This window comes from Cottoperca gobio, chromosome 14 (genome assembly GCF_900634415.1).
Source record: "Cottoperca gobio chromosome 14, fCotGob3.1, whole genome shotgun sequence".
NCBI classification, from domain to species: domain Eukaryota; kingdom Metazoa; phylum Chordata; class Actinopteri; order Perciformes; family Bovichtidae; genus Cottoperca; species Cottoperca gobio.
Window position 1 is genome coordinate 18,839,098 of NC_041368.1, and position 17,934 is coordinate 18,857,031.

Genomic DNA, 17,934 nt, shown 5'->3' on the forward strand with positions numbered 1-17,934 from the left:
AATGTAACAGTGGCAGTTATAACTTCAGACATAACAATATTTCTACTTCCATCTCAGGGCTTCGGTCCTTCAGAGTAGGAATTTACCTGGATCACAGGGCAGGGACTCTCTCTTTCTACAACGTCTCTGAAACCATGACTCTCCTCCACAGAGTCCAGACCACGTTCACTCAGCCTCTCTTAGCTGGATTCTGGCTTCAATCATCATATGGAGACACTGCTGAGTTGTGTGAGCTCACATCCTTGCTCAACAAGATTTGGTTTACTCCATATGCCCAAATCATTTTAATGTTCGTGGGAATATCCATTCATCTAGAATATGGGAGAAGGGAAATCTAGATTTAACAAGTGAAATACAACATCTACCCTGAATAAGTGTTATTGTAACAGTACGATCAAGAAAGAAGGGAGGTGGGATTCAATTGCACGACACAGAGGCAGATAAATGTTGAATGGAAATAGTCTTTAATGAAAACTTTGCAGTTGCTATGGTACACGCATAGACAGTTGATCATACAATGTATCAAGGGGTAATCCAGGAGCAGAGTCGGTCCATGGAAACAGGTTTGGTAAACGGGCAGATACTCAGCGTAACAGCACAGCAGACAAGGATCAGGCCAGGGCAGAATCGAATCATGGAAACAAGGTCGAGGAAGCCGGGGAATCAAACAGGAAACAGGAAGCCGGGACAAATGCTGTTGACATCGAAGTACAAAGACGAACTGGCAACGAGAGACAAACAAAACAGACTCTATATACACACACCAAGAAGTGAGAGGGAACGAGACACAGGTGAGGACACTAACGAACAGATTGGGAACACCTGGGGGTAGGAAGTAGAATCAACAGAGAACAGGTAATTAACTAAATAAAACAGGAAGTACAAACACAACACGAAACATCTAACGAACAGGCCGAGACCTAATAGTTATAAATCAAATCAAATGTATTTATAAATCCCAAAATCCCAAAATACACATTTGTCTCAGTGCACTTTACAGACTGTACAGCATCGGACACCCTCTGTCAAACAACAAACACCTGTAAAGCATTCTGACGATGGCTGGATTACTGATCGGGCCTACAAGGCACAGAGGTACAAAGTCTCAGGGACTTTCCCGGCCTTCCCCTACAAAATGTTACTCGAGACACGTACCAACCAGGAAGAGACCCAAATGACCACAAGGAGACATAAAGGAACTACAAACAGACACAAAAAGACTGAAACAATAACAAAGTTACACAAAACAAATACAAAACCACAGAGAGATGTGTAAGGCATACCTGTCAACCCTCCAGTTTTTCCCGGGATTATCCCATATTTTTCCTTCTATCCCGCTGTCCTCCTGTTTAAATATGTTCCAGTAATTATCCCGTATTTCTAACCTTTCAAAAATAAAAATAAGCCTAATTTAAAAAAGTGTGGTAAAGTGGCCTCCGGTACAGCAGGTGGCAGTATTATGTTCAACTTTAGCTGAAAAACGTTATCCGGCATTAAACACACAGAAGAAGAAAACAGGAACAATAACACAGAGAAGAAGAAAACATATGGCTGAGTCACAGTGAACGGGAGATAGATGGAGACGTGGTTTAACCTGCCAAACAAGTTAAAACTTGATGCAAGTACCTAGACAAATGGGAGGAGACCTTCCCTCATTTAATAAAAAGAGTCGGGTAAACTCGTGCTTTTTGTAAAGTGTGCCATTCAGATGTTAGCGTCGCACACGGCGGAGAAAGCGTCCAAGCACAAGCACGCCCAAGAGGCACAAACATACACTGTCAATGACTTCATGTGTGACAAGAACTGTGTCGGAGGCAGACCAAGTGACCAAAGCTGAGGGAAAGAAGTCAATGCTTTGTGCCAGAGATAATGTAGCCTTCAGCTTCTGCGATGATTTCAGTCGCAGTGTAGCGGACATGTTTCCCGACTCTGAAGTAGGCTACTCGTCGGGGAAACAAAAGCCACACAACTCATCAATCATCAAATACATTGATGATAATAACTAATAAATAAAATACATACATCTTATACCATGTATGTACAAGTATTATATACTTTAAATAGACATGTATTTCCTGAATGTATAAACCCGTCCTTTATGTGTTTACATGTACATGATATGGGGGCTGGGGGCTGAGAGCTGTTAAGGCAGGGGTCGGGAACCTTTTTGGCTGGGAGAGCCATAAAAGCCAAATATTTGTTTATGTATTTCCTTGAGAGCCATATATTTAATCAATTTGAACGCAACTTTATGCATGCATTTTTTTAAGAATAACACGTCTCCGAGTACTAATAGCAGTATCAGTGTTGCATTGAACACGTGCTCTTTTATTAAATAAACTAAACGCTTACGTTATTTATCTCATATTTCAGTGTTTACTGCACGGGTGTCAAACTCAAGGCAATTATGACCTATTTAACCTCTTATGTCTGTTGTTGTTGGTGTTGTTTTTGTTGTTGTCCTGCATTTTAGCGCCTTGAGATTGCTTTTAGCTTTGAAAGGCACTTTACAAATACAATTTATTATTATTATTAATTATTATTATTATTATTATTATTATTATTATTATTATTATTATTATTATTATATCCGGCCCGCGAGAAAATATCATATGTCTGTCATAACTGGCCCGCCTGTTCTGGTAATTAAATCAATGCATGGCACAACCACGGGAAAAGACATTTGAGGAAGAATCTAAATGTGTGAATGAAATGAAAGTTTTTGGAAAGCAAAGGGAAACACACCACAGATCTCTGGGACGATGTGAGCTGGACTGTTTGTGCGACATAACGAAGCATCTCACTGTTAAACCTGCAGCTTCAGTGTGATCACGGACATGTGTGATGCCGAGCTGCCTGTGGGAGACTCTGATGCAGAAGGAAACTTTGGTCACTGCGTGTTTCCAAACACTGACAAACATCTCCACCTCTGTGTTCCCGACAGCATTCTGCTGATCAACTGAGAGCATGTGCCGACTTTGCTGCTCAGATATTTTAATTGAACTGCTCAGCAATCCGTTTGCAGTTGATTTAAATATGTTCCATATCTTTTTGCACTTTATGTGTACCCTGTTCAATACATGTGGACCGTGTTTGGCCCTCGACGTAGTCCCAGTTTTTAATGTTGGCCCTCTCTGTGAATGAGTTTGACCCCACGGTCTACTGCTTGCTTTGCGCAGTTTCTCCTCAGCTGTTTTGCGAAGGGCAGGGCTACACACACACACACACACACACACACACACACACACACACACACACACACGTGTGTGTAAGTGTGTGCGCTGTGCAGTCAGAGACAGAGCGGAGGAAAGGAGAGGGGAGAACTAAAAACAAATCCGCTGCTAAATGTTTTACTTTAAAATGACACCGTATAATTGTTTATTACTTGTTAATCATGTTAAAAAATGTCAGCTCAAAATTGTCTGCGAGCCATATCGCGTCATCAAAAGAGCCATATATGGCTCGCGACCCATAGGTTCCCGACCCCTGTGTTAAGGTATGGACAGAGTCCGCCAGAAAACTTTCCAATGTTGACAGGTATGGTGTAAGGTGCTATGTTTATTATTATCATTAGCATTAGTAGTACTGTAGTAGTCGTAGTAGTATTAGGTATTCTTTAATTTATTCTGTAGTTATCTGAAAGGCAGACTAACTGAGGGCTAAAAACAGACTGCAACTCTCAAACCACTCCTCTTCCTGGAATGAAGGACAACTTTATAAAACCCCACCCAGAGTTGATCTACTGGCTCAGCGAGGTTCCTCCTGCTCAGACATGTGTTGTTCCCTCCCCTTTAACAGATCTGAAAGTTTAAAGATGGGTGTAAGCACCATGTGATGACATGTAAGAGCTGTGACACGCACACACTGCAGATCAGTGAACACACAATGAGGAAATGAGCACAGCATTTATCTGAAAGCCGAGAGTGAACCTGACTCATACTCACTGTTGTCGAGAGAAGAAATGGCGCAGCAAGTGATTCTGGATCGAGAAAAACTGAGCTGTTCAATCTGTCTGGATCTTCTAAAGGATCCGGTGACTATTCCCTGTGGGCACAGCTACTGCATGAGCTGTATTACAGACTGCTGGGATGAAGAGAATGAGAAGAAAACCCACAGCTGCCCTCAGTGCAGGCAGAGCTTCACACCGAGGCCTGTCCTGGGGAAAAATACAATGATGGCAGAGTTAGTGGAGGACCTGAAGAAAGTAGGACTTCAAGCCGCTTCACCTGATCTTACATATGCAGGACCTGGAGACGTGGCCTGTGATTTCTGCTCTGGGATGAAACTGAAAGCTTTCAAGTCCTGTCTGATGTGTATGATCTCTTACTGTGAGCAACACCTGCAGCCTCACTATGATGAAGCTGCATTAAAGAAACACAAGCTGGTTGAAGCCACCTCAAAGCTTCAGGAGAACATCTGCTCCCGTCATGACGAGGTGATGAAGATTTTCTGCCGCACTGATCAGCAGTGCATTTGTTATCTTTGCTCCATGGATGATCATAAAGGCCATGACACAGTCTCCGCTGCAGCAGAGAGGGCTGAGAGGCAGAAGGAGCTCGGGGTGAGCCGGGAAAAAGTCCAACAGAGAGTCCAGGACAGAGAAAAGGACGTCAAGCTGCTTCAACAGAGGGTGGAGGCTATCAATCATTCTGCTGATGAAGCAGTGAGGGACAGTGAGAAGATCTTCACTGAGTTGATCCATCTCATTAAGAAAAGAAGCTCTGAAGTGAAGCAGCAGATCAGATCCCAGCAGAAAACTCAAGTGAGTCAAGCTGAAGAGTTTGAGGAGAAGCTGCAGCAGGAGATCACTGAGCTGCGGAGGAAAGACACTGAGCTTCAACAACTTTCACACACAGAGGATCACCTGCATTTCCTAAACAACTACCCCTCGCTGTCATGTGTGAGTGAGTCTAAAGACTTACCCAGCATTGATATCTGTCCTCTGCGCTCTTTTGAGGATGTGACCGCGGCGGTGTCAGAGGCCAGAGATATACTGCAGGCTGTTCTGAGTGAGGAGTGGAGACACATCTCACTGGCAGTGACTGAAGTGGATGTTTTAATGCCTCAAGCAGAGCCCAGAACCAGAGCAGAATTTATGAAATATTCTCGTCAAATCACACTGGATCCAAATACAGCACACAGGAGTTTGTCATTGAGTGACAGGAACAGAAAAGCAACATTAATGGCAGTAAAACAGTTATATTCAGATCATCCAGACAGATTTGATCAACGGCGGCAGGTTCTGAGTAGAGAGGGTCTGACTGGACGTTGTTACTGGGAGGTGAAGTGGAGCGGGTTTGTTTGTATAGCAGTTGCAAATAAGGATATTAGAAGAAAAGGGACCAGAGAAGAATGTGTATTTGGATATAATGACAAATCTTGGTCATTAGAATGTAACAGGGGCAGTTATAACTTCAAACATAACAATATTTCTACTTCCATCTCAGGGCTTCAGTCCTCCAGAGTAGGAATTTACCTGGATCACAGGGCAGGGACTCTCTCTTTCTACAACGTCTCTGACACCATGACTCTCCTCCACAGAGTCCAGACAACGTTCACTCAGCCTCTCTTTCCTGGATTCTGGTTTCCATTATCATCTGGAGGCACTGCTGAGTTGTGTGAGCTCACAGGAGTTTAAAGAGTGACTCGTCTCTATACAGTAAATGTTGAGGTGTGTCTGCTGCAGAGATCAAACGTAATAGGTGGGCCTGTGATGTTCTTTCTTATATTTTCTGTTTTTAATGTGTCAATTCAGTAAAATTGTGAAATGGAAAACAAATAATTTCTCTCTTTATTTGGATTAAACAACCTTGTTTATTGAAATTTGATTCTATTATATATATTTAGTTATATTTACTAAACATTGTCATTATATACTGTGCATGGAAAAACATTGCATATACAAAATATCTAATCAGTTTTATATATACAGACGTGATTATGTAAGATAAACGAAAGAAATCAATAAAACAAAATCATGTATGTAAAAATGTATCAATGGATTTGGATCTTTGAGCTTCTGTCAAATTAATGTCATAATGTCATGTTTTTAAAATGTATTTTTATTATGACATATCTTCATAATATGTATATTTAATGTTTACTTTGTATTACTCTACATAATGCTGTTTGTACTGCACACTGTGATGCTGTTGTACTTTGTAATTTAACTCTTTACATGTTAACAATCTTTAGGAAACATTTATGAAAAGTCAATGTTCAAAACTCTACAAATAAATAAATAAATTGATTGTGAGAATCACAAAAATCTGTTGTTTTCTTCTTTAATTTCTTTCCAATCAATCAGTTATTTAAAGATATTTTCTAACAAACACACGGGGAGATTAATGCAGAGATCAGATTATCCTCTTGGCTCGTTTGCAAAGAAAAACATTTAAAGACAATGTTTCAGCAGAATGTGTTACTTTCAGATTTATTACACAACCTTTGAACGTTCCACAACAATCATGCAGGAATAAAATGTGAACTATAGAAAGCTTTACAGGCTTCACGTCGTCTCAAAAACACTCAACATGTGAGGTCAAAGTTTAGGAAATCATCGTGTACAGACAACAGACCACGTGTTGATTAAACGCTGATGATGGTGAGAGAAAGAAATCACTTAAACAATGAAAATAAAGGAAATATAACATAAACTATCAACTCCTGTGCACTGATTTAACTTGAAATATTACAGATAAAAACGACAGTAGTGTCAATAAATTAACCACATTATTGAGTCTATTTTAGGTGATCCACCTTCCATAATCATCCATTAATCTCTTGTTCCTTCTGCAGTGTCCTCCTTGGAGGGTCATGATTACAACATGTCAGTGCTGTCCATCAAGTAAACAAAACTCAAGAAAGAAACAGCATTTTGCAACATATAAGTTCTTACACCTTGTCCTACATTTAACAAAGCATGTGAAACAGATGTACACGGGGTGCTCTGAGGTTACACTTCACATGCTGGCAAACACATCAGTCATTACACTGTTATCATGTGAAGGTCTTTACTGTTTAAAACAAGTCTGCTAACAGTGAGGAAAGACAAATATCTCAGATGATATGACACAAAACTGTCGTGATGTTCAGACATTCTTATGGAAAAGGAAGTCCTGCTTAAATTCTTACCCCAATCTTAACAAAGTCAAACACTTCCATCTCTAATCCTGGTCGCAACCATGTTGTGCTTCAAACCAAAGTTGATCCATCTCAGGAGAGCAGGTGTCATCACTAGTCTTTCTAAAAAGATGAAACATTCATTTGGGTTTCTTTCTAAATTCTGAGATAAATGAATATCTACTACTAGAGGTAATAAAAGCCTCAATTAATATCACACTTGTAACACAAATGATTTAAAATCCAACACAGCCTTGCTCAACAGGATTTGGTTTACTCCATATGCCCAGATAACAACCATCATTTTAATATCATCTTTTTGTGTTGTCTGTTTTTAGCTGCCTTCACCAAACATCACTTCCCACAAGCCAAACACCTTCGTGGGAATATCCATGTATCTAGAATATGGACCAAGGACCGCTAGTGAAACACGCCTTCAATGACAGATTGCACGGGTTTACAGAAGTTGGTGGTAGAGACGCTACAGACTGTTCTTTCAGGGAGCTGTTGAACGTTGACAAAATAATCTTTTTTTCCACGTTAGTTTAAAGACAAGGTGCTATTCAGTACAAGAGTAAATACCCAGTTGGCCTAGAATATGGATATACAAACCCCAAAACATGTTGCAGCTAAAATAACAAACATTAAGTTGCAGAAGCTAGTGGAGCAGAGGCTACCTAAAAGATGGAGCGGGACAACAAAAGGCCTTTTTCACAGCGGACATCTTGACTAGTAACATTAAGGGTATATTCAAATGTCTCAGTAAGCCGTGACTGTGATTTCTGTACTGTGACGTGTCAAAACGTCTTCTGTGAAAAAGGATTTTTCCAGCTGACAGTGCATTCAGCCAGCATGTATATCTCATCAGACTCCACCTCATCATAGGCATCAAAAAGACTGAACAACTAAATGAGTAATAACAAAAACTTAACAACCATTCAAACACAAACACTGTAAATAAAACGTAAGAATGTAAAACAGCCATAAACTCCATACATGTGAATTATATATAAAAAGAGAACTACTTTAAAGGTTGAATAACAGATGATATAAATACTATAAGATGCAAGGAACTAAGTTTACATTGTCAATGTATATCAATTTACAATGCATTCAAGAAAGTGGCATTTTAATGGCTGCAGATGCAACAATTTAAAGGTTTCTTTTACTAATTCAAACAATCATACTATCTTTGATGGGATAGTGGTCTCCAAGTGCTTTTTCATTTACATTTTACATCTTAACTTTCATGCTTAGGTTCTTTTGTGAGGTGTCGGATTATTATTTTTAAATCAAATAGCGAAGTGCCTACAGTTAGATCACGTCATAGTCTTTGGTAAAGGAGGGTGAGAAGGATGTTTGTATGTGACATTTGGGTAACCTGTTTACACGACACACATCAACAAAAGAAGTGATAGAAGGCCTTGTACACAAGTATAAAAATACAACCATAATAAAAAGTGATAGTATCAAAGTTTCCACAGTACAATACATACATACAACAGATTATTGCACCAAATTTAACCATTTTATATTTCACCATGACACAGATACGACATTTTGAATATCCCGCTGCTCATTTTCTTGAGGACAAATGTAACCTTAAAGCAAAAATATATCTTTATTTGTACTTAAATTTTGCTTTTTAGACAAGTTTCAAATAATGCAACCAGTGGTTTTAATGGATTAAAGATAAGAAGTAATTCTTTGGGTGACAGACTTTCCCTACAATGTGAAAAGACAATGTTAAAAACTCTCTTTAAATATATAGTAATCGTTGTTGCAAGGTGAAGTGCAAGGTAGCGTCAAACGTTACTTCGGCAGAGAGGTTCACTTGGAAAATAAGGACTATTATTTTCCAGCCATCCAAGTGAAAAAAACAAAAAAACATTATTTCCTTTTTTGTTCTCCTGTCTGGTACTGGTACTGGTACTGGTACTGGTACTGGTACTGGTCTTTCTCCCACCCCCCTAACAAAGGAAAAACTACACACATATATATAGGCATAGAGCCCGCCCTCTCAGTTCAAACCGGCCAATCAGATCAGCACTACAGAACAGAGAGTTTACAAGTTTACAAAAATATACATTGTTTAAACTTCATCTTAAACATCACAAGGCCTCAGTACATCCTTCAACATGTTAACACAAATACTGCACCCTCAAAACAACAAAACTACCAATACATCTTTCAGTATTTTAACCTAATTAGCTGCCAACACATCAATCAACTAATTACCTCATAGAGCCCGCCCACTCACACACCACATAAAATGCCTTCAGCTGAGGGCGCTTCCTCTTTAGTCACTGGCACAAGATGGCTTCCAAACAGGACTCTAATTCAGGTTATGCTTTCCTGACAGTTTATCTATTAATAGGTTTAACTGACACCGCTCCTCTTCTTGGAATGAAGGACAACTTTATAAAACCCCACTCAGAGTTGATCTACTGGTTAGACAATGATCCTACTGCTCAAAGTCTATTCAGCTCAGACATGTGTTGTTCCCTCCCCTTTAACAGATCTGATAGTTTAAAGATGGGTGTAAGCACCATGTGATTACATGTAAGAGCTGTAACGCACACACACTGCAGATCAGTGAACACACAATGAGGAAATGAGCACAGCATTTATCTGAAAGCCGAGAGTGAACCTGACTCATACTCACTGTTGTCGAGAGAAGAAATGGCGCAGCAAGTGATTCTGGATCGAGAACAACTGAGCTGTTCAATCTGTCTGGATCTTCTAAAGGATCCGGTGACTATTCCCTGTGGGCACAGCTACTGCATGAGCTGTATTACAGACTGCTGGGATGAAGAGAATGAGAAGAAAACCCACAGCTGCCCTCAGTGCAGGCAGAGCTTCACACCGAGGCCTGTCCTGGTGAAAAGTACAATGATAGCAGAGTTTGTGGAGGAACTGAAGAAAGTAGGACTTCAAGCCGCTTCACCTGATCTTACATATGCAGGACCTGGAGACGTGGCCTGTGATTTCTGCTCTGGGATGAAACTGAAAGCTTTCAAGTCCTGTCTGGTGTGTATGGCCTCTTACTGTGAGCAACACCTGCAGCCTCACTATGAAGTAGCTGGATTAAAGAAACACAAGCTGGTTGAAGCCACCTCAAAGCTTCAGGAGAACATCTGCTCTCGTCATGACGAGGTGATGAAGATTTTCTGCCGCACTGATCAGCAGTGCATTTGTTATCTTTGCTCCATGGATGATCATAAAGGCCATGACAAAGTCTCCGCTGCAGCAGAGAGGGCTGAGAGGCAGAAGGAGCTCGGGGTGAGCCGGGGAAAAGTCCAACAGAGAGTCCAGGACAGAGAAAAGGACGTCAAGGTGCTTCAACAGAGGGTGGAGGCTATCAATCATTCTGCTGATGAAGCAGTGAGGGACAGTGAGAAGATCTTCACTGAGTTGATCCATCTCATTAAGAAAAGAAGCTCTGAAGTGAAGCAGCAGATCAGATCCCAGCAGAAAACTCAAGTGAGTCAAGCTGAAGAGTTTGAGGAGAAGCTGCAGCAGGAGATCACTGAGCTGCGGAGGAAAGACACTGAGCTTCAACAACTTTCCCACACAGAGGATCACCTGCATTTCCTAAACAACTACCCCTCGCTGTCACGTGTGAGTGAGTCTAAAGACTTACCCAGCATTGATATCTGTCCTCTGCGCTCTTTTGAGGATGTGACCGCGGCGGTGTCAGAGGCCAGAGATAAACTGCAGGCTGTTCTGAGTGAGGAGTGGAGACACATCTCACTGGCAGTGACTGAAGTGGATGTTTTAATGCCTCAAGCAGAGCCCAGAACCAGAGCAGAATTTATGAAATATTCTCGTCAAATCACACTGGATCCAAATACAGCACACAGGTGTTTGTCATTGAGTGACAGGAACAGAAAAGCAACATTAATGGCAGTAGAACAGTTATATTCAGATCATCCAGACAGATTTGATCAATGGTGGCAGGTTCTGAGTAGAGAGGGTCTGACTGGACGTTGTTACTGGGAGGTGAAGTGGAGCGGGTTTGTTTGTATAGCAGTTGCAAATAAGGATATTAGAAGAAAAGGGACCAGAGAAGAATGTGTATTTGGATTTAATGACAAATCTTGGTCATTAGAATGTCACAGTGGCGGTTATTACTTCAGACATAACAATATTTGTACTTCCATCTCAGAGCTTCAGTCCTTCAGAGTAGGAATTTACCTGGATCACAGGGCAGGGACTCTCTCTTTCTACAACGTCTCTGAAACCATGACTCTCCTCCACAGAGTCCAGACAACGTTCACTCAGCCTCTCTTAGCTGGATTCAGGCTTCCATCACTATTTGGAGGCACTGCTGAGTTGTGTGAGCTCACAGGAGTTTAAAGAGTGACTCGTCTCTATACAGTAAATGTTGAGGTGTGTCTGCTGCAGAGATCAAACGTAATAGGTGGGCCTGTGATGTTCTTTCTTATATTTTCTGTTTTTAATGTGTCAATTCAGTAAAATGGTGAAATGGAAAACAAATAATTTCTCTCTTTATTTGGATTAAACAATGTTGTTTATTTAAATTTGATTCTATTATATATATTTAGTTATATTTACTAAACATTTTCATTATATACTGTGCATGGAAAAACATTGCATATACAAAATGTCTAATCAGTTTTATATATACAGGCGTGATTATGTAAGATAAACGAAAGAAATCAAAACAAAATCATGTATGTAAAAATGTATCAATGGATTTGGATCTTTGAGCTTCTGTCAAATTAATGTCATAATGTCATGTTTTTAAAATGTATTTTTATTATGACATATCTTCATAATATGTATATTTAATGTTTACTTTGTATTACTCTACATAATGCTGTTTGTACTGCACACTGTGATGCTGTTGTACCAATATTACAAAATCACATCACTTTTCTTTATTGTACTCAAAAAGTGCTAACATCATAAAACTGTTAAAAATGTAAATGTAACCTTGTGAAGAAGAGTTTGCTCATCATCCTTTTAAGAGTGAATTTAACTCTTTACATGTTAACAATCTTTATGAAACATTTATGAAAAGTCAATGTTCAAAACTCTACAAATAAATAAATAAATTGATTGTGAGAATCACAAAAATCTGTTGTTTTCTTCTTTAATTTCTTTCCAATCAATCAGTTATTTAAAGATATTTTCTAACAAACACACGGGGAGATTAATGCAGAGATCAGATTATCCTCTTGGCTCGTTTGCAAAGAAAAACATTTAAAGACAATGTTTCAGCAGAATGTGTTACTTTCAGATTTATTACACAACCTTTGAACGTTCCACAACAATCATGCAGGAATAAAATGTGAACTATAGAAAGCTTTACAGGCTTCACGTCGTCTCAAAAACACTCAACATGTGAGGTCAACGTTTAGGAAATCATCGTGTACAGACAACAGACCATGTGTTGATTAAACGCTGATGATGGTGAGAGAAAGAAATCACTTAAACAATGAAAATAAAGGAAATATAACATAAACTATCAACTCCTGTGCACTGATTTAACTTGAAATATTACAGATAAAAACGACAGTAGTGTCAATAAATTAACCACATTATTGAGTCTATTTTAGGTGATCCACCTTCCATAATCATCCATTAATCTCTTGTTCCTTCTGCAGTGTCCTCCTTGGAGGGTCATGATTACAACATGTCAGTGCTGTCCATCAAGTAAACAAAACTCAAGAAAGAAACAGCATTTTGCAACATATAAGTTCTTACACCTTGTCCTACATTTAACAAAGCATGTGAAACAGATGTACACGGGGTGCTCTGAGGTTACACTTCACATGCTGGCAAACACATCAGTCATTACACTGTTATCATGTGAAGGTCTTTACTGTTTAAAACAAGTCTGCTAACAGTGAGGAAAGACAAATATCTCAGATGATATGACACAAAACTGTCGTGATGTTCAGACATTCTTATGGGAAAGGAAGTCCTGCTTAAATTCTTACCCCAATCTTAACAAAGTCAAACACTTCCATCTCTAATCCTGGTCGCAACCATGTTGTGCTTCAAACCAAAGTTGATCCATCTCAGGAGAGCAGGTGTCATCACTAGTCTTTCTAAATTCTGAGATAAATGAATATCTACTACTAGAGGTAATAAAAGCCTCAATTAATATCACACTTGTAACACAAATGATTTAAAATCCAACACAGCCTTGCTCAACAGGATTTGGTTTACTCCATATGCCCAGATAACAACCATCATTTTAATATCATCTTTTTGTGTTGTCTGTTTTTAGCTGCCTTCACCAAACATCACTTCCCACAAGCCAAACACCTTCGTGGGAATATCCATGTATCTAGAATATGGACCAGGGACCGCTAGTGAAACACGCCTTCAATGACAGATTGCATGGGTTTACAGAAGTTGGTGGTAGAGACGCTACAAACTGTTCTTTCAGGGAGCTGTTGAACGTTGACAAAATAATCTTTTTTTCCACGTTAGTTTAAAGACAAGGTGCTATTCAGTACAAGAGTAAATACCCAGTTGGCCTAGAATATGGATATACAAACCCCAAAACATGTTTCAGCTAAAATAACAAACATTAAGTTGCAGAAGCTAGTGGAGCAGAGGCTACCTAAAAGATGGAGCGGGACAACAAAAGGCCTTTTTCACAGCGGACATCTTGACTAGTAACATTAAGGGTATATTCAAATGTCTCAGTACACAGTGACTGTGATTTCTGTACTGTGACGTGTCAAAACGTCTTCTGTGAAAAAGGATTTTTCCAGCTAACAGTGCATTCAGCCAGCATGTATATCTCATCAGACTCCACCTCATCATAGGCATCAAAAAGACTGAACAACTAAATGAGTAATAACAAAAACTTAACAACCATTCAAACACAAACACTGTAAATAAAACGTAAGAATGTAAAACAGCCAGGCATCGTGTCAGCCATAAACTCCATACATGTGAATTATATATACAAAGAGAACTACTTTAAAGGTTGAATAACAGATGATATAAATACTATAAGATGCAAGGAACTAAGTTTACATTGTCAATGTATATCAATTTACAATGCATTCAAGAAAGTGGCATTTTAATGGCTGCAGATGCAACAATTTAAAGGTTTCTTTTACTAATTCAAACAATCATACTATCTTTGATGGGATAGTGGTCTCCAAGTGCTTTTTCATTTACATTTTACATCTTAACTTTCATGCTTAGGTTCTTTTGTGAGGTGTCGGATTATTATTTTTAAATAAAATAGCGAAGTGCCTACAGTTAGATCACGTCATAGTCTTTGGTAAAGGAGGGTGAGAAGGATGTTTGTATGTGACATTTGGGTAACCTGTTTACACGACACACATCAACAAAAGAAGTGATAGAAGGCCTTGTACACAAGTATAAAAATACAACCATAATAAAAAGTGATAGTATCAAAGTTTCCACAGTACAATACATACATACAACAGATTATTGCACCAAATTTAACCATTTTATATTTCACCATGAGAGCAACTCAGTGAAGCTACGATACTATTTCTTCACTCTTAGGATTTAAAACGCCTGAATATGAAGAATACAAAGTTTTACATTTCAAAAAACAAAAGAAAATACAATACAGCGACACGTATCAGTCATATCGGATCTAAATCATATTTGACTGATTTACTGTATTTACGGAACATTAAGCATGTTGAGAAATGACATATATTAAACTAATAAAAGCTACTGCAGCTTTCATTTCTGTCTTGGGGCCTGTTTGCACTAAATTATTTCACAAAAACACCAGCTTCCCCAACAGTCAGACTCAATCTAAGGGCGATGGTAATGTTCCTGAAACAACATAATAAATAACATAAAAAAACAAAAAACAGACACGATTTGACCTTGTCATTGTTAAACTCAACACTTGAAAGTTTCATTTACGATGTATGAATGATAACATCAATACATAATCATTCAAATGTAAACAAATGAGACCATGACTGAGAAGATGTGTAGTCCGTCTCACAGCTGTGGAAGCAGTTTCTACGTGATCCATAAGGTTCAGCAAAAGGGACTATTTGTTGTTCTTTTCTCTGCGTATTTATTAAAAGCAATGGATGTAATGGAAGTGATCTGTTCCAAAGGTTCTCTCTGATTCTGATGTAACTCCTACAGCTTTGGCTGTTTGCTCTGAAGGAACAGCGCCACCTGTCTGCAGAGTCCCCACAGTGTAAGAAGGCAGAAGAGAGGCCGGCAGTGAAGCGTCAGTGATGGTCTCACTTGTTCATGATTCAGCATTAAAATGCAAATCAAAACATGTAGCTTAAGTTTTTTTTAAATCTGTGAGCAAGAATACCAATTAGATATTTGAGGCTTTAGTTGGGAGTAAATGTCTGTCACACAAATATCACATCAAATAAATGCTTTTTGTTTTAAAAGATAGTTAAGTTAACTACAATATAACTGGCACATCAGTCAGTGCATCCAGCAACACAGTCATGACACAGATACGACATTTTGAATATCCCGCTGCTCATTTTCTTGAGGACCTTAAAGCAAAAATATATCTTTATTTGTACTTAAATTTTGCTTGTTAGACAAGTTTCAAATAATGCAACCAGTGGTTTTAATGGATTAAAGATAAGAAGTAATTCTTTGGGTGACAGACTTTCCCTACAATGTGAAAAGACAATGTTAAAAACTCTCTTTAAATATATAGTATACGTACTATATGTATGCATTTTAAAAAAGTCACAAAGGAACAAGAGACTGATTAGGCCCAATTGTGTTGTAGGAGTTGCGCATTAAAACAAAATCACACATTTGAATCAGATTTGATGATTTCTAACCACAAAATTAACTCTTTATAAATAATGCAAAGAGACAGAGCTGGGTGTCCAAATGTGCTCCAAGTACCAAAACTGTTGCATATTAAAAAGCTGGAAGTGAATGCTTTCTCAGAATTTAGTTAACTTCATCTTTGATCAGATATTTACTGATTCACATCAACATTTTGCTAATTGTAGACTGTATTTTATTCACGCAAAGTTTTTCTTCAGCTGCTTTGTGTTGAGTCTAAATTAAACACGAATGATTTTGAGAAATTTGGGGTATTTTGCTAAATAAATGTAGCAAAACAAAGTGATTTATCATTTTGGCATTTGACGCATAATCAAATCAGTAACACCACTTTTTAAATGACACCCAGCCCCAGGCAAGCTGAGGAAAAATCTACTAGAAGTAGGATCACAAATATCCAGTTTCTGTAGAGGTTTTGAACTGTCGACATGAACCACCTCAAATAAAGAGCGAACCAGTACCAAGCAGAAAGTACAAACACCATTTATCCAAACGTTTATCCACAGACCGAGATCAGCCGCGGTCCACGTTGGTCAATTATAAGCAGGTTATAAGAAAAGCAGGAGATGAACTGAGTTGCTGTCAACGTTTATGTATTTTAGTTTTATACTTGTAAAACGTTTGCACTTTGGTAACAGTGTTATTTTTAACAATCTAAGTTGCTTTGATATTTGCATGCAAATATGTAGACATTGTGCAAGGTGACATTAGAGTGAACAGTAAGACATCATTAGCAGGAGTCATGTTGTTAAGTGTTCATTCTGGAGCCACGTGTAGAAAGTTGGAATTATTGGATTTCAGTTTAATGAAAAAGTTTGGTCATTAAAATGTAACAGTGGCAGTTATAACTTCAGACATAACAATATTTCTACTTCCATCTCAGGGCTTAAGTCCTTCAGAGTAGGAATTTACCTAGATCACAGGGCAGGGACTCCCTCTTTCTACAACGTCTCTGAAACCATGACTCTCCTCCACAGAGTCCAGACCACGTTCACTCAGCCTCTCTTAGCTGGATTCTGGCTTCAATCATCATATGGAGACACTGCTGAGTTGTGTGAGCTCACATCCTTGCTCAACAGGATTTGGTTTACTCCATATGCCCAAATCATTTTAATATTCGTGGGAATATCCATTTATCTAGAATATGGGAGAAGGGAAATCTAGATTTAACAAGTGAAATACAACATCTACCCGAATAAGTGTTATTGTAACAGTACGATCAAGAAAGAAGAGAGGTGGGATTCAATTGCACGACACAGAGGCAGATAAATGTTGAATGGAAATAGTCTTTAATGAAAACTTTGCAGTTGCTATGGTACACGCATAGACAGTTGATCATACAATGTATCAAGGGGTAATCCAGGAGCAGAGTCGGGTCACGGAAACAGGTTTGGTAAACGGGCAGATACTCAGCGTAACAGCACAGCAGACAAGGATCAGGCCAGGGCAGAATCGAATCACGGAAACAAGGTCGAGGAAGCCGGGGAATCAAACAGGAAACAGGAAGCCGGGACAAATGCTGTTGACATCAAAGTACAAAGACGAACTGGCAACGAGAGACAAACAAAACAGACTCTATATACACACACCAAGAAGTGAGAGGGAACGAGACACAGGTGAGGACACTAACGAACAGATTGGGAACACCTGGGGGTAGGAAGTAGAATCAACAGAGAACAGGTAATTAACTAAATAAAACAGGTACAAACACAACACAAAACATCTAACGAACAGGCCGAGACCTAATAGTTATAAATCAAATCAAATGTATTTATAAATCCCAAAATCCCACATTACACATTTGTCTCAGTTGACGTTACAGACTGTACAGCATCGGACACCCTCTGTCAAACAACAAACACCTGTAAAGCACTCTGACGATGGCTGGATTACTGATCGGGCCTACAAGGCACAGAGGTACAAAGTCTCAGGGACTTTCCCGGCCTTCCCCTACAAAATGTTACTCGAGACACGTACCAACCAGGAAGAGAC

General features: G+C 39.0%; 2 protein-coding genes across 2 annotated transcripts; both read left to right on the forward strand.

The window, feature by feature from the left end:
• The first annotated feature begins 3,895 nt into the window (after positions 1-3,895).
• LOC115019429 (tripartite motif-containing protein 16-like) lies at positions 3,896-6,262 on the forward strand. Its single transcript, XM_029448993.1, has one exon. The coding sequence runs from the start codon at positions 3,962-3,964 to the stop codon at positions 5,636-5,638; it is 1,677 nt and encodes a 558-aa protein (XP_029304853.1). The 5' UTR covers positions 3,896-3,961; the 3' UTR covers positions 5,639-6,262.
• A 3,243-nt stretch (positions 6,263-9,505) lies between these two features.
• Positions 9,506-12,024, forward strand: LOC115019427 (tripartite motif-containing protein 16-like). The gene has a single exon (XM_029448991.1). The coding sequence runs from the start codon at positions 9,805-9,807 to the stop codon at positions 11,479-11,481; it is 1,677 nt and encodes a 558-aa protein (XP_029304851.1). The 5' UTR covers positions 9,506-9,804; the 3' UTR covers positions 11,482-12,024.
• Positions 12,025-17,934: the final 5,910 nt, after the last annotated feature.

Bases quoted from the DNA above. Each gene is read 5' to 3' on its own strand.
- LOC115019429 (XM_029448993.1), top strand. From the start codon at position 3,962: ATGGCGCAGCAAGTGATTCTGGATCGAGAAAAACTGAGCTGTTCAATC.
- LOC115019427 (XM_029448991.1), top strand. From the start codon at position 9,805: ATGGCGCAGCAAGTGATTCTGGATCGAGAACAACTGAGCTGTTCAATC.